Below are 25,660 nucleotides of genomic sequence, written 5' to 3' on the forward strand. Positions count from 1 at the left end.
TTGGCACAGACGCTTTTCCGCAAAAGCACTTTTTGCGGAAAAGCATCTGTGCCAATCTAGATGCGCTTTTGCGCAAAAAAGCTCCGATTGCCATTTTCGCGATTGGGGCTTTTTTGCGCAAATCTGAGCTGTCTACACTGGCCCTTTTGCTCAAAAGCTTTTCCGCAAGAAGCACTGATTTCTTACATGAGATCATCAGTGTTTTTGCGAAAATTCAAGTGGCCAGTGTAGACAGCTGGCAAGTTTTTCCGCCAGCTGCTTTTGCGGAAAAACTTGCCAGTCTAGACACAGCCTACAGTTTATCTATTGACTTTGGGTGTGTCTAGACTACAGAGTTTTGTCGACAAAAGTGGACTTTTGTCGACAAAACTATACCTGCGTCTACACTACCGCTGAGTTCTGTCAACATAATATCGACAGAACTCAGCAGTTTTGTCGACGCTGGTAAACCTCATTTTACGAGGCATAACGCCTTCTGTTGACAGAGTTCTGTCGACAGAAGGTGTTATTGCATCTAAGGTTGTGTCTAGACTACAGGGTTTTGTCAACAAAGCAGCTTGCTTTGTCGACAGAACTGAATGTAGTCTAGACGCTCTTTGTCGACAGAAGCTTTGTTGACAGTATCTGTCGACAAAACTTCTGTCGACAAAAGCCTGTAGTCTAGATGTACCCTTTGTTTCTTATCTGCTTTGGTTTAACTACCCAATCTTCAGATACTCACTGATTCCCTCTGCTCTCTGTCTCCCACCCCTTGGCTGTGTCTAGACTGGCCAGTTTTTCCAGAAAATCAGCCACTTTTCCGGAAAAACTTGCCAGCTGTCTACACTGGCCACTTGAATTTCAACAAAAGCACTGACGATCTCATGTAAGATCGTCAGTGTTCTTGCGGAAATACTATGCTGCTCCCGTTCGGGCAAAACTTTTGCGCAAAAGGGCCGGTGTAGGGCTCTTTTTCAGCAAAAAAAGCCCCGATCGTGAAAATGGTGATCGGGGCTTTTTGCGGAAAAGCGCGTCTAGATTGGCATGGATGCTTTTCCGCAAAAAGTGCTTTTGCGGAAAAGCGTCTGTGCCAATCTAGATGCTCTCTTCCAAAAATGCTTTTAATGGAAAACTTTTCCGTTAAAAGCATTTCCGGAAAATCATGCCAGTCTAGACGTAGTCCTTCTATTTTCTTCTCTCCCCTTCCCCTCTATTTATTTTGGGTGTACACATCCTAAACTCATAACTCTGGTTATCTGAAGAAGTGGCCAGTGCCCACCACAGTTTATGATAACATCTACATGTTTTGTGAGTCTATAAAGTGCTACCAGACCATTTGCTGTTTTATTTCAAATGTTTGTTCCTGGGGTTAAAATCTGTCAAGTAGGTAGCCAACACATTCTGAAGGGACTAGTGAAATTAAGTGACTCACCAAGGAACATTTAACTCATAATGGACCACAGAAGACACCCATCTATACTGAATAGCCACACTGGTGAAACAGGTGTCCAGGCTGACTCTGGAGAGGAGTTCTCCTGGAGTATGCTTGTCCTTTGCAGCATTCCATTTCCAATATCTTTGCTTTGCTGTTTTAAAGGGGCTGTCCGGGAGTGCTGCTCATCTTTGTAGCAGTCCCCACAGGCTGCTCCCGCTACTGACCGTCGTAGGGACCAGAGCTGACCCATCTACAGACGGTTTAGGGCAGCCCCCCTGGACCCTGCACTTTGTGGGGCCCAGGGCAATCTGGGGGATTATTGAGGAGCCTAGCTGCAGGAAGCGGAGTGACCTCACCCCAGACTGCTCCGCTCCACCATCTCCAAGCCGGGGCGCTCTGCTTCACCGCACCTTGTGGGAAGAGAAGCGCCCTGGTCCCAGCCCACTGTGGCCGGGGGACTCCACTGCCTGCCATGGTGATGAGTGCTGGGGGGAGCTGGGGCCTTCCTCTTGGCACGAGACCTCTTGGGGCGGCAGTTGCGCGGAGGGGGTGCAACGGGGGGGGGGGGGCAGGGAGAGGCTGAGTCAAGGGCCCCACGCCCCAGGGAGGAGCCAACCGCCTGCCCAGCCCGCCACTGCCGGGGGAGCCACGTAGGCTGCTCTGTGCTCAGCCCGAGCCGCTCTCCAGGGGCTCCCGCGAGCCAAGCCGGGCCGCGCCCGCAACCAGGCCGCGCCCGCCCCAGCGGCGCTTGGGGGTGACACACGCAGCCCCGGCCCTGGGCGCGGATTGGCGCGGCCTTGTTCCGGGGCCGCCCGGCCGCCGCTTCCTGCTCCTCCCTTTGCGCGGCGGGGACTAGGCCGGGCAGCCGCGGCCCTTTCAAACCCAGCCCTGACTCCAGCCGCCGCCGCCAGCGAGCAGGGGGACCGGTGCGTGAGCTCCAGCCGCGGGGCGCGTGCGGGGCCGAGGGGCGCGGGCTGGCGCAGCCGCCGGGAGGCGGGGAAGGGGCCGAGCCACTGCCGCTGTCGGCTGCTTTGTCTCCGAGCGATTCGGGGCGCAGCGCACTGGCAGCCCGCAGCGGGGCGGGAGCCCCCTGAGACGCGCGCAGGGCACACCTGGTGCGGGGGGGTGGTTAAGGGGAGGGCTGGCTAAAGCCTTCTGGGCCCCCCTCACAATACAGCGAAGAATTCGTTCTCATCCCGGGCCAAACAGAAGCACTTTCTCATAATGGGGGGTTGTCACTGGTGCAGCTACAGTTGCAGTTTACCGCCCCCCCCCCCCAATCACACACTTAACAATAATGACGAACGTTGATGCTGGCATGGCAAGTTGTGCGGTGATTGCCAATGTGCAAAGGACACAGTGCTCCGGGAGTGAAATGCAATCCACTACATTCCACTAATTGGAAGGGGAGCAGTGTAGTCTAGTGCATGGACCTGGATTCTGAGCCTGGCTCTGCTACTTGCCTGCTGGATGACTTTGAGAAAGGGAAACTGAGGCACAAAGAAGAAAAAAATCTATCTGTTAAATGGTGACACTGACCTTATTTATAAAGTGCTTTGAGATCTATGGACAAAAAGTGCTACATAGAGCCCAGATATTGTTATTGTTTGTTACCTATTAGTCCATGTTTGGACTTTGTTGTGTTTGAAGATATTACCCTCTATCTGCATGTCAGTTGTTATAATTCTCCTTCTGTTTCAGTGATAGGTTGCTAGATAGTATGGGGCTCTAATACATGTCACATGGCTGAGTGGGGTCATGGGACGTGGTTTTGGGTAATACTTATTACAGAGTTCACTACCCTGATACACAGCTAAAAATCTGTTCTCCTAGCTTAGCCACTGTACTTTTTGATGATGATGATGATGAATTGGTGTACAGGTTACATTTGACTGGGCCCAGATGAGGGATTTTCCCAAATCAGGAGTGGTCATATCTGGCCCCTCTGCTACCACCCCTCTCCCTGGCCTTGGACTGCCTGCCAGCCTCCTGGCTGGCTTCCGCACTATACCCCTGCCTGCCCTGCCTGTACCGCCCCCCACTAAGTGTGTAGCCCAGGTCCCACCTATCTCCCACCTAGGTTGGGCTCCTGGTCATTGTGGGCAGCTCTGCTGGGGCATGCTGGGCACCCAGCCCTGCTGCAGCCCCACCGGGGTCCTGGCCCCACTGGGCAGTTCTACTGGGTTGTACCTAGCAGCCCAGCTGCGGGGGGCCCAGCCTTCCGCCTGGACTCTCTCATGAATGTTGCAAGACCAGGGAGTCCTGGTTAACAGAGGTTCAACCTGTAGTAACAATTGCTATTTAACCCAAGCTCCACAATGGTAATGCAAAGTGAATTTTATTATTGCCACGACTAATTGTGCATGCTCCTTGCTCCTTTACTTTTGTATTTATTTGGAAGTCTAATGTGTAATGATCAAAAATGGAATGGCCAGGAAAACCTGACAGCACTAATAGCAGAACAAACTAGTTCTCCAGCAAGCAGTAATGAATCATGTTTTCTATTTGTTGTTGGCAGTGTGGTCCTCACACCTCTGCATTTCTCTTACCACAACTTCTTACCATGCTGACACTGGAATGGAATGGAGTTGCTTTAAAATGGCAAAAGCAAATGGCAGCAATTATACATTTTGTGTAGAAGTGGACTATTTTGTTGGTATTACACAGAATGTGTTCCTCTCCCTGGTATTGTAGCAATCTACTACTCTGCTCTTGTTATGTCTATTAAATTTTGTTTTGAGGATGTCCTGGGCAAACTTAAAACTCCTCTTCTTAAAGCCCAGTCACTAAGTGTTGCTATCATTAATATTCTCTTGCCTTTCCTGCTGTGCACATGGATTACTGATGAATTCTGTTGAGGATTAGCAAAGACTTGGGAGCTTCCTTTATAGGCACACCTGCAAAACAATGTTCTTTGCAGGGAAAATATAATTTTGGATTAATTGGAAGACAGTTTAAAATGTCTCTCTCTTTGCTGGTGAAGGATTTTGGTATGATTGCTTCAATGAGAAAAAATATTACCCCTCCCCTTTTTTTTGGAAATGCCATAGTTTCAAACTGAGTTGGCCAAGCAAAATGAATGGCACTTATAAGGTAAAATATCCAATTACTAACAGATTATCTTTGTTTTTTTCCCTTCAAAATTTCCTATGAAATTAAATATGAAAACATATGCAACATCAAGATTATGACACTGAGGAGTCAAAAGTCAAGAAACTTCTAAATATAAGGCTGCAGGTAGTGGAATTAACCATGTTGCAGAAATCTAATACTTTTCATAACTCCTAATTCTTTTAAAATGTGAACCTTATTGTTTATTGGTATATACCAGCAGATGTTAATATTGCTGGTGCTTCCTTCAGGTTTGAAAGTTGTATTGTTTTGGTTGCACATCTTCTAGGAAGGCAGGAGTGGCCTCCATCTGATGAGGAAAACCCCCTCACATATGTCTCCCAACTGAGAAGGAGGAAAAAGAAAACATTTACCTCACTACTCTCAAGCACAATCCCAGATCTGAGGAGGACTGAGGCTAATAGATTTTGTGAGCCCTCTCCCCCCTCCGGCTTTGGAATGGGGCCAAAATGAGGGGTTCAGTGCACATGAGGGGGCTGCTGGGGAGCAGGCTGGGGATGTGAGGTCTGTGCAGGAGATAAGATGCAGGATAGGGATGTAATCGAATAGTGGCAGTCCCACTCTCGGGGAGGCATTGCTGCTGTCTCTACAGAATAGTGTTTAAGTTTTATATTGCAGAACCTGCAGCTTATAACTGTGTAATCACCAAAATTTTTAGTGGTTACATGGTTATCTTTTTAAAATGAATTTTTATATTCCTAGTACTCACATCTTGTTCCAGGCTAGGCATGTAAACAGAGAGTTACTGTCTGTCACTATAGTTGTTGATCAGAGATGAAAAAGGAATATTAGCATTTAGCTGAAATGTGCATGAACTAATATCACTGTCTATATGTCTCTTTAAAATTGTACTAGTTTGTCTGATAAATTGCCTTTGTTAGTTTGTGTAGCTAGTTATAAATAATGCTAAGGAGGTAGACGTACTTCAAAGTAGGGATGCTAGTTAGCATATAATTGAATAGTCATGTAACCACATTACATTTTAGCATTTACGTGATTATTCAGTAATCCCTGGGGGTGGCACCAGCAGCCAGTGTGCTCTGGTCCCATTCCCGGGGAGTCCCCTGCCATCCCATGCTGCTACTTCTGTATCAAAGGCAGCAGCGCATCGTGGCAGGCGAGAGCTGGTCCGTGAAGGAGACCAGTTTAAAAACCAGTTTCTCATGCAGACCAGCTCCTGCTGGCCACCCCATATTGCTGCCTCTGATATAGAGGCAGCAGTGTGGGGTGGTAGCAGCCCCTGTCCACGGGTTGCCCAAACTTCCTGCAGACAGAGGCTGCTCCATGGCTGCCTTCTCTGTCGTGTGAGGGGGGCCGGTTTAAAAACCAGCTTTCCGTGCAGACCAGCTTCTGCCTGCTCCCCCACATTGCTGTCTCTGATACAGCAGCGCAGGGAGGGGAGGCGGCTCCTGCCTTGGGTGCAGGGAAGTAGCAAGGAGGGGAAGGCAGCAAAGGTGGAGGAAATGCATGTAGTTGACAGGATTAACAGATAAGTCTAGGCTTATTAATTAATAGTGTAGTTGTCTACATGTAGCCATTCCTACTTCAAAGTAGGGATGTGAACAGATAACCAGTTATCTGGTTACCTAGTAAGCATCACCCATAATGGGTGATGTTTCCTGGGTAATGGTTAACTCTTACCTGAGAGCAGCTGCCATGGGCAGCCAACTTCCAGCCTGCGTGGGCTGAGAATCAGCAGCTTTGCATAGGGCTGGAAGCAGTAGCTCCCCTCTCTGCTCAGACTACCACATCTGGCCCTGCATGAGGCTGCTGATTTCCAGGCCAGTGCAGGGTGGAAAGCAGCTGGGCTGGAGCAGCCCCTCCCTACGGCAGGGGGACCACTCCAACCTAGCCTTGGAGGCCCCCCACCAGCCCTATTTAATCAGTTAACCATTTAAACGTAAAATTTAACCAGTTAATTAAGTGGGATTTTTCATCCCTACTTCAAAGTCCCTATTGTTCCCCCTAAGAATTCCCACCTGTCAAGAGAAGGCCTGGATCTGTATAAAAGATCTTTGGGTCCTGCTCCTTTTTATCTTAGATCTGCTTTAAGCTTCATCTAGGAAGCTTGAGTCACAAAATTGAGATCTCTAGTCCAAAGCTGGATTCACCCTAAATGTGAACTAGAAACTATGAACTAATTCTGAAATAACTCTTTGCAGCTACAACACTTACCATCTTTTTCTATGAATATGATCTTAGAGGTGTACTCAAATCTGCATATATATATCTTTCAGTCAATGCTCTTTTTCTTTTTAAATGAATTTTAGTTTAGGTAAGAATTGGCTATAAGCATGTGTTTGGGGTATAATCTGAAATATTCATTAACATGAGAGGTAATGTGTCCAATCCTTTGGAAGTGGTGAAACTTTCTTATGATGAATAAGTTTTTCAGTAATCATCATCATATTTGAGTTGGTGGGTCTTATCCTGCAACACCTACAAAAGATATTTTCTCAATCTTCCTGGAGTCATGGAATCGTAGGACTGGAAAAAACCTCAAAGGGTCCTCCAGTCCAGTTTCTTGCACTCAAGGCAGAACTAAGTATTGTAGACCATTCCTGGCTAGGGATGTAATAGTATTATTGATTAACTGCTAAGCAAAAGCTTAGCGGTTAATGCTATAGACTACATGCATTGTCCCTCTCCTACCCCCCCTAAATTTTTTAGCAGGCTGGCCAGCAACCCGGCTGAGTCCTGGCTTGCGCCGAGTCTGGGAGCTCAGCCCTCCCCATCCCTCTGAGAGGGGCTGCTGCCTCTATATCAGAGGCAACAGTGCGAGGTGACAGGCAACCCATCTGTGAGGGGAGCTGGTTTTTAAATTGGCTCCTCTCATGGATCAGCTCCCTCCTGGTACCCCAGGCTACTGCCTCTGATACAGAGGCAGCTGTGCGGAGAGGCAGGGGGCTCCTCAGGAGCGGGGCCAGAGTGCACTGGCTGCCAGCCCCACCTCTGGGGCTTATAGAATAGTCAGGTAGTTGATAAGAATTCATGAAGTTAATCAACTGTTCAATTAATCAATATTTAACATCCCTAATCCTGACAGGTGTTTGTCTAACTCAGTGGTTCCCAACCTTTTGGAGCATACCAACCCCTTTTCAATCTCTTAACATTTTATGGATCCCCAAACACTATAGCTGTTCTCAAACATTTCATTACTTGATAATCATTTGAAATGTATGTTTAGTTCATATTACCTAAACAAATATAGTAGTACTGAGAGATAATACAGCGTGTCCACATTGAAATGAGACAACTTTGAGGTGCCATATATTTTTATTGAATAACATTTTATTGGATCTATCGATCCATTTTTGCTAGTGGTCCAACTAAATCCTTCCCGCCACTCTAATAGCCTTTGAATGGTTAGTGCGGGGAGATGTATTCCAAAAAGGGGGGAAAAAAAAAGGGTCAGACACTTTTTACCATTTTAAGCCGACTCCAGGGTACAGTCACAGCTTGTCCGCTTCAGCGTGAGCTAAGGGACGTGCAGACTGAAGGGCACGGAGCTTCTCGGGTCCCATTGGCTGCTGTTCACTCGCGCTGCGTCCTTAGCTTCTGTCCCCTCTATCTCCTGCCCATTCATGGAGAGAGGGGGCGTTCATGGCCAAAGGGAGCTCTGGAGCAGCCAGCTCCTCAAGGGTAGAATTTTGGAAGGGTAGGGGGCAAAGCCAGAACATCGGGAATGGGACGAGGCTTTCTTTTGATCCCATTCCTTGGACACTAAGGGAGCAAAGAGAAAGTGCGTGCATCCCGTGCATGCCTCTCACACACCAGCCAGGCATGAGAGGCATGCATACCATGCAAGCACTTTCCCCACGCTCCCTTAGCTTCTGGAGAGCAGGCTCAAAAGCAAGCTGCATCCCAGCGCACATGGCTGCTACTTCCCCTCTGTGTTCTGTGGGGCGGAGGGGAGCATAGGAAGAAAAGGAAAAGAAAAGTAAGGCTCAGGCCCACCATAATGGGCCCAATCCTTACTTTGAAAAACTTTCTGTAGATCTCCTGCAGTGTCCTCGCAAATCCCCCGGGGTCTGTGCACTACAGGTTAGGAACCACTGGTCTAACCTGTTCTTGAAAATCTGCATTGATGTAGATTCTACAACCTTCCTAAGCATCTTAATCACCATCACAAATAGGAAGTTTTTCCTAATGTCCAACCTAAACTGTCCTTGCTGCAATTTAAGTCAGTTGCTGCTTGTCCTATCATCAGAGATTAAGGAGATACAGAGGCAGCAGCGGGTGGTGGGAGTAGCTCCTGGGGAGCCCCCCCCCCCCCCCGCCTACGTATAAACATGTAACCGCTGAGATTGAGTGGTTGGATGTTTACCTTAATACACACCTTTTGCTGCATTAGAAGCTGCATTAGGATTTCAGGTCATAAGCTGTTCTGCAGATTCACAATCACTTCTCAGTATGCTTTGCATGAGCTGAGTTAAGCTATCATAAGTCATTATGAAGGACTAAAAGAATATGCCATTGTCTGTGTTGTATTCCATATATTTGAACTTCAACATTTATCAGCATGCATTTCAACTATATTCATTGTGTTAGGTACAGCTGTATTGAATGGAGGAGGGATTAGATGGAGCAGCATAGAAGAACAGTGACTGATATGAAGAGATGTGTATGAGTACCTCAAGTATGCCTCATGGTAGTGCTGAGTATTGTAGGCGATGTTTGCAGAGGTGAATATAGGTGACTTCTTACCGTTGGGTTTGTCATCAGACTGGTAATGTTTCTGGTCTCCAGTGCTTAGTGAGAGTAGGTGAAGACAATATCTGAGAAGAAATGCTCTGGGTAGGCATGAAGGAGTGGTAATATTTTGAAAGTTTGGTGTGGTTTGTGTGGATTAGACTCAGTATTTGAGCGCTGGCTGTGTGTAAAATGCAGATGTTTGAGGTTCAGTCCTTGCTGATGATCATCCTCACCCTGGGCAGGGTGCTACACTAAGCTTTAGTAAAGAGATTTTGTTAAAATTTGTCCCCCAAGTGTTCATATGCTCTGTTCCACAAGAGTTCTGTAACATTTGGGAAGGCAGAGTGCCGGGGGGGCGGGGAGGGGGGGAGCTAGGGCATTGTTTTCAGGGGGCAAGATTGAATTTTATATTGCAGGTGTGGCATATGACTTAATTCTTTCATTTCCTGATTTTCAGAGGTTTAAATTTAGTTCATCTGGAAGGTCATGAGGCACCATTAAGGACCCTTAAATCTGCATTAACAGTTTTGGCAGATTTAATCTACCTTGTTTTAAAAAGATTCAAGGCTAGAATATTTTTAACACCTGTGTTCTAGATTAGGTAGAGATTTAGGTCCTGATTCTCCTCTCATTTAAACAATTACATGGAAACTGAGTTTTACTCTTATTAAACTAGTATAAGATGTAAAAAAAGTGAAAAGAGTTTTGTCTCATTTTGGTCCATCTTCGGGGGATATGGAAGAGGGCAGCGGAGGGGAGACACACCAGAGCTGCAGTTCCTGATGATTCACAGCCTACGTGGGAAAAGTAAAGTAGATGCAAGGAGCCCTGGTGTATGTGTTGGGCAGAGGGGAGTCGTGGGACTGTGTGAGGGAGGCTGTGTGTGTAAATAAGCTAGCAAAAGCCAAAGCTGTCCTAAACACCAACCATGTGCTGCTCCCACTAAAAGGGAGTTGTCACACTTTCAGCCTTCACATAAAATACCAGGGTATTACATTTTTGTATGAAATTAAAGCAAATGTAATACATTTTAAAAATTAAAAATTAAAAACTTTAATACATTTTATTTACAGAGTCATTATTTAAACTAGTCTTGCTAGTCCTCTCCACCTCCCCTCTGGACAGAGAGACACAGAATCTAAGATCAGAACCTAGATGTCCCCAAAGATTAGGCCAGTCTTCCGAATCTTACCCAAGCCACAGACCTTTGTAGATCGGGGTGCTGGTGAGCAGATGGGGCAGAGGGAACTAAGGGAGGTCCAGTCTCCCTCAGGGATACTGGATGGCAAAATGGGAACTCTCCCCTCCACTCCCAGGGGTGCTGGTTGGAGGCATAGGGCAAAGGTACTCTAGTTGATCTGTGGGGCATACCTGTATCAAGGAGTACTAATTGGTTGGGGTGTCTGTCTGCTGGGTGCCAATATCACTTCTTGCTCAGGATGGTCCGGAACCATCGTGCTTCCTGGCTTCCACATCTGAGTAATGGCGGGGTGGGACAAGTAGGGGAGCTGCATGTACAGCACCCTTCCAGCAGTGCTGCACCAGGCCCAGCAGGAGCCCAAGAGCAGGAATCCCTGGTCCTGCCACCTATATGGTAAGAGGGGAGGAGGTGGGGGCAGAATGGAGCCACAGTGGCTGAGCATTCCTTTCCACCCTTGCGCCCCTGGCATACTCAGCTAGCAGCTGGCTGGCCTAGAGAAGCAAGTGGGAGGAGGGCAGGGGTCAGGGAGAAGACAGACCTGCCACTGGCCGAGAGCAGCAAGAGGGAGCACTAGGCTGGGTCAGTGCACATCTCCCTGTTTGGTGGATTGCTCTGGACAGCCACTCCAGCAGCCCACCCCAAGGGCTGGTTCTGTGACAAATAGGCGTGTACAGGCGGAGAGAGTTTTATTTCTCCAAACTCATTGGACCTCTTGATGAACCACAATTGGTAAATGGGTGTGTGATGGAGCCCCTCCCCCCATGGTTTATGAAATGGACTCATGGACATGAATATACATAACTCAAAAGTGGTTTTGAGCGAATTATTTCATGTAACCCATTGATCTTCATGTCATGGTCTGCTGGTTCTGTTTTTCTTACTCTGTTGTATCATTTGTGTGTGTAAATTTAGACACATGGAGTGGGGAATACTTTGTGAGTTTCAAATGTGTGAATGGGAGAAATGGAGGGTGTTACCTGCAACTTCTAGATGAGCCACTGTTAAACAATCTTTTGTCCTGAAGTCTGAGCAGTGGTTGGTAGGGAGTGGCATCAACTCCTTAACAAAAGGAATAGGAAAGGAGAGGTCTGGGTCTTTTGGCTGGGCTGCACCTGAAGGAAGGAGCCTGAGACCCCAGGGTGAGGAAAAGAGCCCTGGTTTAGACTGCCAGCTGGAAAAGGTTTTACGGTGAGGTTGTTTGCACTGAGGTTTCAATAGAGAATTAGCCAAGTGGTTTTGTTTCTTTGGATTTGTAACCTACTTTGCTCTACCTGTTTCCACTTACTACTACTTAAATCCTACTGCTTCAGCTTAATAAAACCATTTTTATTTTCTATCAAACCCAATGTAAGCAATTGTTACCTGCGGGGGCAACCAGTGTGCACATTTCTCCTTTCATTGTTAAAGGTGGTTTACCTAATTCTTTGGGGTTTGATCCCATCTGGGAGTGATATCCCAGGAGGCTGGGCCCTAAACTGCACTCTCCTTGGACTTAAAGTGCATCAGTGTCTGTACTGCTTCTCAGTGGAGGCGGGGATCTCAGCTCTGGGCCTTGGCTGGGGGAAACGAGCTGAGCTGGCCCAGCAGGACTCGGTGGTGAGCAGCCCCAGAGAGCGGGAAGGCGAGTGGCAGTAGCCATGTCAGCACCCTGGGAGGTACCCCTGAGGGGTCGTCTGTGACTGCATCCCATCACAGGGTGTGCTGTAACCAGGGTGAATGATAGGAATCGACACTGAAAGAAATGTAGATGTGTCGCTTGAAAGGGGTGACCATAGAGAAACTGAGAGAAGTGAAAGATACCACTCACCCTGAACCACTAAGCTGATATTAGGGATGTTAAAATGCATTTAATTTAGTTACATGTTTACGTGTGGGGGAGCAGGCAGGAGCCGGGGGTTTTAAGCCAGCTCCCCATGCTCACTGGCTCCTCTCTGTCCTCCCGCTCTTCTGTCTCCGTAAGGGGTGGGAGGGACAGGCAGCTCTGCTGGAGCTGGTACGCACCAGCTCCTACCTCCTCCTCACCCCTCAAGCTCAGTGGTTAATTGTGTAAACAGCTACACATCCCAAACTGATCTGTCCTAATTTTCAAGAACTGAAATTCACACATTTTAAATAACATTTTTTCAATTTTACAGAAGCTTCAAAATTAAAACAAAATACCATTTTATGTGTCTTTGGAAAAACAATGAAAATCTGATTCCTGTAGGAGTCTGGCGCAGTGATCTTTCAGCTTTAATGATCAGAGGAAAAGGGAGAAAGAAGTGACTGTGAAGGAGCAAGAGCATCTGAGAGAGAAAACAGCTAGCAGCGCAGCTTGTGGAGTGAAGAGTAATTTAAAAAGCTAATAAGGTGAGTAGAGTCCTTTGAGTTCATACAGATTTATGATCTCTTCTAAGAGAGCAATATTTTTCCATTCACATGAATGGCATTTTTGCCTATGAAACAAAATTAAAAAGCCAGTCTGTTATTGACAACTGTTTTTTGCATTGGAAACCAATTCTAAGTGGAATTTAATGGCTGGTGCTGATTGATGTAGGGCTTAGTTTTGTTTTTCGCCGTGGTGCTGGAAAAGGGTTTTGTCCTATCCGCACTAGCAGTCTAGTACCAGTTAATGGGGAAAACTGCTGAAAACCATCTGGTCAAGTTAATAGTGCCTGGGTGGGGTTGCTTTAAATGACTGGGTTTGCAAAGGGACTCAGCTACCTGGTTCTCGTGCAAATGAGTGGTTGTCAAGGTTTTTACAGACCTTGCTTTGGAAAAACTGGCTCCAAACACCAAGAAACAAATTTATTTTTCTTCTTCTTGAGTTATGCTCCTGACATGGTATGTGAGACCTTGATGCAGCCAGATGCTGTCCTATAATTCTTGGGAACAAACTCCAACTATTTGCTTACAATGATGTAGTCCAGTAAATGTAAAAAAAAACAATTGACCAAACCATGCACACTTGTGGAGTTGTACCCACTGCTTGCAAAACAGAAACACAGATATTGCCTACAGTTGCAGTTTTTGTGCTGTCAGTTTCACTGGACTGTGCCCATGAAAGCTCATGATACCATCTATGTGTTTTGTTAGTCTTTGAGGTGCTACTAGTCTATTTGTTGTTTTTTAAGTTTCACTGGTGATAGTGAACTGGAAAAACAATACAGTGATTTGTGTACTCACTCCCACAGGTGTTTGAGTGTGTTTACATTTGCAGCACTTCCATCCCCTGATGAGAGCAATGTCCTGAGGGCTGCTATCCTACAGTGCAGCTCTCTCCATTTTGATAATAGATCTTATGGGATGGGGGGCATCCTGTATCCCTGCAGAGCCCTTTCTCTGCAAACACTGATCAGCTTCAGTAGCTCAGCATTACTTCAAGCAGGGGATCCTTTGGTCAGTGGAGCAGGTATTGTCACCTGGCCAGATGATAGAGCACTTTCCAAGAAAACAGGAAAGAGAGTTTCAAAGTTCCTCAGGGCTTTACAAGGGGAGTGGTGAATGTCTGTTTACCTAGCAGCAGAGCTGCTGGATAGAGAGGTCATTTAGGCACTATTGGGATATCCTCCAGAGGAAAAGCTGCAGAATGTGTCCTCACTTGCACATCCCTGCAAAAAAACATCACTGGTAAGAGCTCTATACCTCTTGTGGAGATAATTTTTTTTTCCAGTGAAATTTCTGAGCTTCACTGCAAAAAGTCATTGGGAAGCACAGATGCGCTCATGGGTTTCAAGTAAAAAAGGGACTTTTTGCACTTTGGGTATGTCCACACATTCCATTTAGACAGAGTTCCCGTGTCCTGCTGTTGGCAGAGATGTACATGCTGATAAATAAAGCTAAATAAAAAGTAAGACATAGTCACTCTAGACCAGTGGTTCCCAGCCTTTTTTTATACTGTGGACCGGCAAACTCATTCACAAACTTTTGACAGATTGGTAACATTTTATATACATATTTGCATATTTATTATGCAAATAATGAATACGCATATAAAATGTTACCAGTCTATCAAAAGCCCCGGCCCCCAGAGCTGCTGCTGCTGCGTACAGCTGACTTCAGCTCCGACACTTGCCATGTGGTGGGTGGCTGCCGCAGCTGAAGCTGGCTATTTTCAGTGGTTCGGACTGTGGTACACCCCGGCCTCCTAAACCCTGTTAGTGCCAGCCCTAACCCCTAGAGCCCTCCACCCACCCCTCACTACTCCTCCAGCGCCAGCTACTGATCTGAGTCCCCTGCACCCAATGCCCTCATTGTAACCCCCCATCTCAAATGCCTCAGTGCCAGCCCCCCACCACCAGAACCTCCAGTGCCAGCCTCCTGTTTCCAGAGCCCCATTGCACCCAACCCTCCCCAGGGTCTCCCCAGTGCCAGCCCCCAGTCCTCAATATTAGCCCCGTCCCCAGTGTCCCCCAGTGCTAGAGCCCTGCCTCTGTAGCACCTCCACTATTAGCCCCATCCCCAAAGTCTTCCAGTGCCAGTTCCCCACCCTGGATACCCCAGTGCCCCCTACCCCTTAGAGCTGTACTAGTCCTGCCCTGAAAACCCTCCATATCAGCTTTGCTCCCCCCAGAACCTCCCCGTGCCACCCTTCCACCTCTTAGAGCCTCCAAGCACTAGCCCCACTCCTAGAGCCCCCAGTGCCCGCCCCGCCTCTCTCACCTAGCCCTGTGCTGCTTCCTAGCCACAAGCTGAATGGTGCTGCCAGATCACAGCTACTCTTAAGACTGCCGTGCCGGGCTCCGTGTAGCCCTCCTGCCGTGCAGCGAACTGCTCGTCTGCGTCTGGGAGGAGACCCCGCCCCTGCCCAGCACTGGTTGGCTGAAAGGTAGAGCAGAACATGCCTCTCCTAACAGCCACGGCAAGAGGTGAGGCACTGGTTGGTGTACCCAGCTCTGACCCCCAGAGCTGCCTCGGCCTGGCAGCCAGCGGTTTGCAGCCTGGCATTGGGCCACGGCCCAGCAGTTGGAAACCACTGCCCTAGAATGGAAAAGTCAGTTTTAAGAGCCCACTCAGGTAACAGGGCATCTGGGTGTTAAAAAGGGTGACTCATTCAAATGCTATCACTGGTCTGTGCCACATGTAAGACTATTAACTTCAAAAGCCTTGGGTAACTTAATTATTTCTCTGGGAACACAAGGAGTAGATCCTTGAGAAGGATTTCCTAAGCCACCAGATATGAGCCATTCAAAGCGTTTAACTGATGGTTGAGGCTCAGTCCCTTATGACAGTGATTCCCAAACTGGAATGTCATAGGGAATTATTGGAAAAAATTCTATAATGTTGGATAGAGCCAGAGTTCAGAAATCTGCCTGCAGTATGGGGGCCCACAGCCCAGGCACCAAGACAGGCAGACAGGGAAAATTGGGCAGTATAAGGGGGAGAGTAGGAGAGAGCGCCATGCTGAACTGGGGGGCCATCCAGGCTAATTTGTTCCTGGTCATGCGCACCGTTAGGGATGCCCCTATGTACCAGCCCTTTGCGCACCAAATCAACCAGAACCAATCGCTGTAGGCAGTGTAGCGGTGGTCAGATCCCTCAGTAAGTCCATACTCATTGTCTGTGGACTTTTGTTTTGCTACATTGAGACACAAATGAATCTTCTCGTTTACTAATCTATATGTTTGTGAGCATTCTCAATGTATTATTTTTATTTGGCTTGTTGTATACCCATAATGGATAAGTGGCTGAAAACTGAAAGGCTGCGTCTAGACTGGCATGATTTTGCGCAAATACTTTTAATGGAAAAGTGTTTCAGTTAAAAGTATTTGCGCAAGAGAGCGTCTATACTGGCATGTGCCTTTATGCAAAAGATGCCATTTTAGCCATCGGGCTTTCTTGTGCAAGAAATTAACGTGGCTGTCTACACTGGCCCTCTTGTGCAAGAATACTTGCGCAAGAGGGCTTATCCCTGAGCGGGAGCGTCGGAGTATTGGCGCAAGAATCACTGATTTTGTACATTACTTGTGGCCAGTGTAGACAGGTGGCAAGATTTTGCACAAAAGCATCCGCTTTTGCGCAAAATCATGCCAGCCTAGATGCACCCAAAATGTAAAGACATAAGAAAATGAACATTCAACGTAAGCAAGTGTTTCATTAAGTCCAAAGTGTGAAAAATCTGAGTCAATGATTGTGATAGTCTTGGAAAGACACTTAAGAAAAGAAAATGACAACAGTTTTATATAATATGGCTTTACATTGCCTTGGTGATCAAGAGTGTCCAAAACCTTCAAACTTAATTTCTGGTGATGTTCTGCCAATAGCAGTCTCAAACCTTCTTTACTTTGGTACCACTTAGAGACTAGGCATTGCGCACAACTCAACAAGTTCACTCGATTTTTTTCAAGTGAAAATTAGCCAAATGAAAACTTGACCTGTTTTGTATTCAAAGCAAGAACTGATAAAAATGCATTTGAAGTGTCCTACTGAGTGAGCTACCAAGTAGCAAAAGCATCAGAAGCCCATACAATTGCAGCGAGCTCAATTGGTCCCTGTATAAAGAGAAATTGCATGCTCAGAGAAAAGGCTGAAAAAAGGATTGACCTAGTACTTTTGTCCAAAAATACATTGTTGCGAAGAATGAATGATATGTCAAGTAATTTGGTGACCACAACTGTATATAGGGTGAATAGTATTGTGCTATACAGTTGGATGAATCAACTAATGTTGCTAATGATCTATTTTGCTGTAATTTGTATGTTATGTGAATGAAGGTCTGGCGGAAGAACATTTGTTTTGCAGGCTATTGAAGGAATGTATAACTGGAGAAAATATCTTCAATCAGACTAATGCATAGTTTCAGGAAAAGGAAATAGACTGGTCTCATTGTTTAGGTATTTCCATTGGTCTCATTGCTTAGGCCACATGAATGATTGGGAAGCATAGTGAATTTGTAGCTTGAACAAAAAAGGTTGCATCAGACATCACTTGGATTCTTTGCATTATTCATAGACCATCTTTTGCGGCAAAACGTATGCCTAAGGGACTGAAGGAAGTGCTGGACAATGCAGTGAAAACAGTACATTTCACAAAATCACAGGCAACAAAGTCCAGAATATTTCACATACTTTTTGAAGAAATTAGTTTACACAATTTTCTGACCCATACCAAAGTTAGATGTCTCTCATGGGACAAAATCCTAGGGCTTTCTAGTTTTTGTTTTCCCCAACAGCCATTTCTTTCAAGCCTAGCTTATTTAGCAGACATTTTCTGAAGGATTAATGACCTAAATTTATTTTGTCAAGGCCCCAGTATAATAAGTTTTCAATGTGCAAGACTGAGCTGATTCCATGATAAAGAACTTGTAGCCTGGGAAAGATGTTTGGAGAACAATCACTCTTAGTGGTTCAGTTCTGTTTGTGATTTCCTGGCAGATCGTAAACTTTGGTTGGATCAATTCACTAAAACCATTATAACTGCACACCTAAAAGGATTTTGCACAGTGTTCAGGGAATACTGTCTAGCCATATCATGCAATAGTGACTGGATTCATAACCCCTTTGATGCTACCACTTTCTCAACACAGATATTGAGTATTGAGGAAAAAGAGAAATTGAATGAGAACTCCCATGATTATAAACTGAGAAGGAGCTTCAGAAATGTGTCATCGATCAACTTTTGGCTGAATTTAAGAAATAAGTATCCCCTTATGGCACAAAAAGCTACTACCATTTTGTTACTGTTTCCACAATATTGTTATGTGAGAGAGCATATTCACATATGCACATCTGGAAACCGAATACAGATGCAGTTCTGAATCAGACCTGAGACTTCCACTTCCTTCAATGGTCCCAGACTTTCCAGAGCTGTGCAGATCAAAGCAAGCACATCCATGGCACTAAGATGTAAATTTCAAAGCTCTTTATGAGAAATGGAAGGGGAAGTGGCTATTTATTGCTGTTCTTAAAATTAAATAAGCCGCCAGTGTAATTTTTAAAATTATTATGAACAAGTTTTAGCTTTATTGTAGTCACTCATTGTTTGACCGAACTGCTCAAGACCCAAAGGTTGCGTAGGAGAAACTCTGATTTGGCTTCTTAAATATCTTCATGCTTTTTAAATCTGATATTCCTTGATGAAATCTAGGAGCATTGTCTTATAATAGCTTGTATCACTTAGATTAAGCCTATGAAAGTGAAATGGTGGAAGAGTATTGTCTTTTCATAATGTAATAAAATAATACTTCAATGATAAATATAGTAAGAACAAACCTATGAACGACCATACCGGTCAGACCAATGGTATCCTGTATCCCAGTATCTATCCCAGTATCCTGTCTTCTGATAGTGGCCAATGCCAGATACCCCAGAGGGAGTGAACAGAAACAGGTAATCATCAAGTGATCCCTCTCCTGTCCTCCATTTCTAGCCCCTGACAAACAGAGGCTAGGGAACCATTCCTATTCTGGCTAATAAGTACTGATGGACCTAACCTCCATGGATTTATCTGGTTCTTTTTTGAAACCTGTTGAAGTCCTGGTCTTCATCAAGTCCTCTGGCAAGGAGTTCCACAGGTTGACTGTGTGTTGTGTGAAGAAAACCTTCCTTTTGTTTGTTTTAAACTTGGTATCTATTAATTTAATTTGGTGACCCCTAGTTCTTAAGTTATGGGAACAAATGAATAACTTTTCCTTATTCACTTTATCCATACCTGTCATGATTTTATAGACCTCTATCATATCTTCCCTTAGTCTCCTCTTTCCTAGTCCCAGTCTTTTTAATATCTCTTTATATGGAACCCGTTCCAAATCCCTAATAATTTTTGTTGCTCTTTTCTGAACCTTTTCCAATGCCAATATATCATTTTTGAGATGAGGCAACCACACAGTAAGGATGTTAAATTGTGTATAGTCACCTAACTGAGTAGTTGATGGAATTTCTGTTGATTACTCAATTAGTCAATAATGGGAAAAACTGCAGAGCCGTAGTGGGAGCTAACCCCGCTGCAGCTCTGCTTTTTAAATGCATTAAATGAAACTGGAGGGTTCAGAGAAGATCAAGAAAAATTATTAAAGGTCTAGAAGATATGACCTATAAGCAGGGCTTAACAACCCCGTCGAGAGCTACTCGCCAGCCCCGCACTGCGCATGCACCAGACCAGCACTGTGCATGCGTGAAGCGCCAGTGAATGGGGCGCATGGAACAACTGGCTGAAATCTACTTGCCACGAGCGAGTAGATTCAGCGGTTTGTCGAGCCCTGCCTATGAGGGAAGACTGAAAGAATTAGGTTTTAGTTTGAAAAAGACTGAGAGGGGACACAATATCAGCTTTCAAGTACCTAAAAGGGTGTTACAAGGAGGAGGGAGAAAAATTATATAGGACAAGAAGCAATGGGCTTGCAGCAAGGAAGGTTTAGATTGGACATTAGGAAAAACTTTCTAACTGTCAGGGTGGTTAAACATTGGAATAAATTGCCTAGGGAGGTTGTGGAATCTCCATTTCTGGAGATATTTAAGAGCAAGTTGGATAGACATTGATCAGGGATGATCCAGACAGTGCTTGGTCCTGCCGCAAGGGCTGGGGAATGGACCCGATGTTCCTTCTAGTTCTAGTGTTCTATGATTCTATGAATGTACTCTATAGCGTACAGTTGTGATAATCTTGGTGAGAGAATATTTTTGTAATCAAAGTTTTATTTTTTCCAATTTATTTCTTTCAGATGTCCACGCTACCAAGGAGAGCAAAATCTAAAGCCAAACCAGTGGTATCAGAAGATGAGTTACCGTCCTTTCTTAAATCGTAAGATTAATTTTCCATTCAAATACTTTTTGGTCTACAGAACGTATTTGTAGAATGTAAAAAAGGGATTAATTTACAAAACACCCCTTCTCCATTTGCATACTTAACTCTCACAATGAAAATAACAAATGGCAAGCAAATTATGTGTGTTCCAGACTAACTACTAATGTCCCCAAAACAAAGACAACTGTGTACAAACTTGTGTAATGTTTTAGCAAAGCCAGAGGTCTGTCTCAAGTAGCTCTAGGTCCTGTACTTCACCCCAGTCACTAACTACAGTCACATAAAAGGCTTTATTTATAGGCTTTGTATTCCTTCCTGTTCGTCTTCCCTGTGTGATTTCCCTTTACTTCAGAAAACAATTTTATAACCGTTCTTAAGCTCCATCTACTTGTACTGGAAAAAAAATCAACCTCCTCAGGGACATAGTTATGTTGATAAATCCATTGTAAATGTACCTGTTAAGCACAAGAGTGCTGCTGTAGGTGTAAGTAATGTTTGGGGAAATGCTATTCTCATACTAGCAGGAAAAACTCCTGTTGTTGGCATGTGCGGTGTCTGTGTCTAGGGGAATATATCCATCTAGACCGGAGGGGGGCAAATTATAGCCCACAGGCCACATCTGACATATCAGCTTTTTTAAGTTGTCCCTTCAGCTCCTGCTGGGGAGCAGAGTCTGGGGCTTGCCCTGCTCTGTGCTAGGGATATAAAGGCTTAACCAGTTACCTGGTGAGCATCACCCTTACTGCCTGCAGGATCTTGGTTAACCAGTAACTCTAAACAGGATTTACATCTATTCCATGCGTGCCATGGCATCGCATAGCTCATGGAAGCAGTGGCATGTTAAGTGTAGGGGCAGCCCGGGGACTTCATGCACTGCCTCCGCCCCAACCACTGGCCTTGCAGCTCCCATTGGCTGGGAATTGCAGGGGCATTGCTTATGAACAAGGCAGCACACAGATCCACCTGACTGTGTGTCCACATAGGAATCATCCAGAAAAGGGACATGTGTTTTCCAGGAGCTGTTTGAGGTGGTATGTGCAGCCCAGAGCCTGTATCCCTGAGCTTCCTCATGCCCTCTGACCACCTCAGTCCCAGCCTGTACCCCAAATCCCTTATCCCTGGCTACACCCCAAGCTTGCAACCCCAACTGAAGCCTCACTCCCTTTCTCACACACCGACCCCCAACTCCAATTTCATGAGTATTTGTGGCTGTCCGTACAATTTTCTAAGCTTAATGCGGCTGTTGGGTCAAAAAGTTTGCCTATCCCCAGTGTAGTCAACAATCATTTTAGACAAAATCTGTGCCATTTTGCAATGTTGACTTTTGTTCCAGCATCTCTGACTCAGAGGAGGAAGAAGAGGAGGAGGAATGGGAACCAAAAAGTAAAGTTGCAAATAAACGTAGGCTGCCAAAAAAACCCGAGTCAAAACCTAAAAAGGCTGCTGCTCCACGGTCAACTGTGGTTAGGAAAAGGTCCAGGAAGATAGCAGTAAAAGAAGAGCCGGTAGGTATTTGTAGGCAGGTGTACATAACTACTAAAACTGTCAAATGCAATGGCGAAAATTTTCCTATTGAGAGTTGTAGGTACAGCCAGTCCCTGACTTATGAACAGGTTATGTAGCAAACACCTGGTCGTAACTCGATTTGTTTGTAAGTTGGGAATACATGCTTTTAAATATGGCCGTGCTGTTCGTAAGTACGGATGGTGCATTTGTAAGTCGGGGACCAGCTGCAGTGGGGTTAATGGGAGGTTGGTCATAAGCGCGAACAGTCATAAGTCAACGCATTGTAACTTGGGGACCAGCTGTATTCAAAATCTCTGAGAATTAGGCCATGCATCTTTTTATAGCCATGAGGTTTATCTATTAATTAAAAAAATAACCTGTTATCTTTTCCTTTAGAGGAATCTAAACAGCACTCAGATGTCATTTTTCTTTATTATGCCTGGATTCTCTTCCACCTTTTTATAACTCTGGTGCTCTAGGTAAATTCTTACCACAATGAAAGAGAACTTACCTGGTTTGTTCTAGTTCCAAACTAAGTCTATCAGAGCACTTAATTATAACACTTATAATGTATGCAGGTGAAGCTGAGGCATACATTCTCACCATGAGTAACCCTCTATTTTAGGAGAACTGTTTAAAATCACTTTCAAGATTTCTAGAGGAACTTTAATTTTCAAAGTCCAACTTTACTAGATTGCAGTTTATCTTTTTGCTGGTCCCTTGGATGTTTGCTTAAGACAAGCTGCAGTGTAATTAGGGGCCTAATTTTACAATGCTAAGCACCACTGTGTATAGGGTCATAACTTGGGGAAATGATGTCCACTATCAGGTTCTCCATGTGACAACATTATGTTATGTTTTTATAGAACTAATTCATGATTGATTTATTTTGATGTATTATTTGGCAGAATGTCTCTTTGCATATTTCTGCTGATGAAGATAGTAAAGATGGACTGAAACTTTTACAGCCTAAATTAGATGAAGAGCCCAAACCACAAGTTATAACGAAAAAGCCAAAAATGCCACTGGGAACAAAAATCAGTGTTATTCAAGGAAAGATGGGTAACCTAGATAGTGATGAAATACCCTCAACAAGTGCTCCTTTGATAGAAAATGAAGTAAAGCAGGAGAAATGTGGAGAAGACTTTACATTTGATGAACCCCCTTTAAAAAGGATAAAATCAACAACATGTCCTCAAGGAAAACCTGTAAAACATCATGGAAGCACCAAGCACCAAGAGGAATTAGAAATGAACTGGGACATTGTGCAGGTATGAAACGCCTTTCATTTCTTTATAGGAGTCTACTAAAACTACATTGTAGTTTACACAAATAGGATTAATTTGGGCTCAGCTACACATGTATGATTCCTGTTAACTTCAGTAAGAGCTGTTGACCAGGAAGTAGCATGGTACTCTTAAATAAATAGTGCTTGAGTTACTTCATTTATTACAAAAACATCGAGAAGTCCTGTGGCACCTTAGAGACCAAAAGATATAATAGGGCATACGTTTTCATGGGTTGCCCTAATAAATCTATTAGTCTCTAAGGCGCCACAGGACTCCTTGTTGTTTTTGCAGATTCAGACTAACATGTTCACCCCTCGGAGACTTTATTTACTATAGTTATTAGTCTGAACTTAAGTGTAACACAACTGAGATTTACTGATAGTGCGACTCCTGCTGGTCACTTTGGGAGTTAGCTCAGTTCACAGCAGGGCTCCCTCTTCTAGCCAGTGTCTCACCTATTGTCGCTCAGAGCTCTTCCCATGCTCTCCTCTGGTTCCATGTTGATCTCAGGATCATGGTGTCCTCTTCAGGACACTGCCCTCCGTCAATGCCCACCATACTGGGGTCTCACCCCTCTTCCAGCTGCCCTCAATCTTGGTGTGCAGTTGTGGCCAACTGTAGTCTTAGTCTAGCTCCTCACCTCAGGGGCCACCCACAGTGTGTTTAGGTGCGGTACATAGGGAAGAGGAGGGGACCCAGGCCTGGCCACTACTCTCGGTCCCAGCCCAGGGACTGTCTGACAGCAGCCTTGTCCTGCTCTCTTCTCTTCTCTCTTAACCATCTGTTCCCTGGGCCACTTCCCCTGTGTCCTCTGCATCTCCCTGGCCTTTGTGTCAAGGCCTGCAGCCTGGCAGGTGTCAGGCTGGAGCCTCGCTCTCTCTAGTTCCACTGAGCCTGTCCAGCACTGCTTTCTCTCAAGTGCTTCTCTAGGAAGCAGTTCTGTACCCTGCTTGGTCAGAACCCAGCTGCAATCTACTCTGCTTAGCTGTGCCTTATAACCAATGCTGCCCCAGCAAGCTGCATTCTCATTGGCTTCTTCTAAACCCTTTCTTGATTGGAGTGGATAATAATTTTTTTTGGGGGGGGGGAGCACTCTCAAGATTTTGGAAAGTGGTCAAGGGTTGCATGGCACCTTGAGGGAACCACTGGCCAATTTGATTAGCTGGCAGCTCCTTCTAGGTGCCTTGTGCACTCTCCTTCCCCCAGACCAATTGGGTTAACCAGTTAGGGGGAGCAGGCTAAGGGGCTGTTCCAGTCCAGCCGGGCTGCAGTGTGCGTCTTTCCTCCCTGCCACAGGCAGGGGCAGCCCTAGCCCGGCTAGCCATGGACAGGGGCTGCTGCAGATGGACTGGAATGTCCCTGTCCGAAGTGGATCCTGTGGGGCTGGAGTAGCCCCCTGCCCTCTTCAGGTGGGGAGTTAGCTGGAACTGGTAAGCCTCATCTGTTAATGCTGACGCTTAACTGGTTAAGTTTTCACATCCCTAGTTCCAGGGTACAGTCAGGCCTTGGTTTCTACTAAGACTGCCAGCAAAGGTGCCTATAAAATGGTAGTGATTTTTGCTATATTAATCCTTGTGTGTTAGGAAATAGACCGAGATCATCAGAGTCACATAGGCTGTGGAATAGTCATTATTAAAGATTTTTTAGTCAACGCTAACCTAGTTTAACAGGATTGTGTGTGCTTGTTCATCCTATTCCCCACCTCCACACCCCCTCTCCTCTGACCACTTTATTTCAAGGTCCTCATATGCAGAACTCATTAGGAAAAAGAGTAAGTTCAAGTTCAAGGCACCTGTGACAGTATTATAATTTGATACATACTTTTACAAGCCTGGAATTCCATCCAGCAGAGGGCAATATTGTGCACAAAACAGCACTCTATACTGTCTGGCTGTGAACCTGGAGTGAAGATACTAATAATAAGCCAACCTACCAACTTGAAAAATAGTTGGTACTTGAAGTTTTCTTGTTGCAGGTCCTGTCAGAAAGAACAAATATTGAACCATGGGTGTGTGCAAACATAATTTGCCTTTTCCGTGATGAAAACACAATTCCCTTCATTGCCCGGTATCGAAAAGAACTTGTCAATAACCTGGAAGCTGATGCCTTACGGGAAGTACAGCAAACATTGGAGGAACTACGGTAAGTAACCTGTATATGGGGGGCAATGTACATGCGTCGTGTGTGTGTTTGTGTGTGTGTGTGTGTAAGGAGTTAAATGATGTGAACTTGTGTGCTTGGTTGCAGTTTGCACTCTAAAAGAGCAATAGTATAAATCCCAGTAAAATACGTTGTGAAGATGGTAAGTATGTATCAGTTATGCAAAGGGGAAAAATCCTGATTAGGATGTTCCCATTTTATAGAAAGAAAACTAAGCTCTTAAAGCCAAAATACTCAGAGTTAAAGAGAGGGGTATACTTGATGCTCCTCCTGCCTTCACTTTAAGAAGAAAAAAAAGAGATTTAGGATTATGAATTGCTCAGTGTGTTGTTTTCAACATTTTGTGATTTATAGGCCCCTGAAGTATGTATCTCTGAATCAGAAATAAGCTTCCTCTCTTGCATTGGTTTCTGAAAAGAAGCTTAGTGCTTTTTTGTTTTTATATCAACAGGCGTCAGATCAGCAGCTCCTAGTGTGTAGGATAAGGTGAATAGCATATGGCTCCTTGGAGATTGTAGAGGGCAAGGAAGGTAGCCCCAAAAT

The 25,660-nt window shown here is 45.3% G+C and overlaps 1 protein-coding gene across 4 annotated transcripts in view; it reads left to right on the plus strand.

Annotated features, from left to right (window-relative positions):
* The first annotated feature begins 1,999 nt into the window (after positions 1 to 1,999).
* The window catches only part of SRBD1 (S1 RNA binding domain 1), a 245,431-nt gene continuing 221,770 nt past the window's right edge, over positions 2,000 to 25,660 (plus strand). The window contains exons 1-7 of one of the 4 annotated variants that reach the window (XM_075925416.2): positions 2,000 to 2,340; positions 12,578 to 12,791; positions 15,106 to 15,289; positions 20,080 to 20,159; positions 21,496 to 21,667; positions 22,577 to 22,939; positions 24,933 to 25,099. In XM_075925416.2, the coding sequence (XP_075781531.2) occupies positions 20,080 to 20,159; positions 21,496 to 21,667; positions 22,577 to 22,939; positions 24,933 to 25,099 (782 nt within the window). In that variant the 5' untranslated portion in view covers positions 2,000 to 2,340; positions 12,578 to 12,791; positions 15,106 to 15,289. The remainder of the gene's footprint in view (positions 2,341 to 12,577; positions 12,792 to 15,105; positions 15,290 to 20,079; positions 20,160 to 21,495; positions 21,668 to 22,576; positions 22,940 to 24,932; positions 25,100 to 25,660) is intronic. The other 3 variants (XM_075925414.2, XM_075925415.2, XM_075925417.2) reach the window with 3 other exon arrangements.

Source organism: Pelodiscus sinensis, chromosome 3, assembly GCF_052426305.1.
Source record: "Pelodiscus sinensis isolate ZL-2025 chromosome 3, ASM5242630v1, whole genome shotgun sequence".
NCBI lineage: Eukaryota > Metazoa > Chordata > Testudines > Trionychidae > Pelodiscus > Pelodiscus sinensis.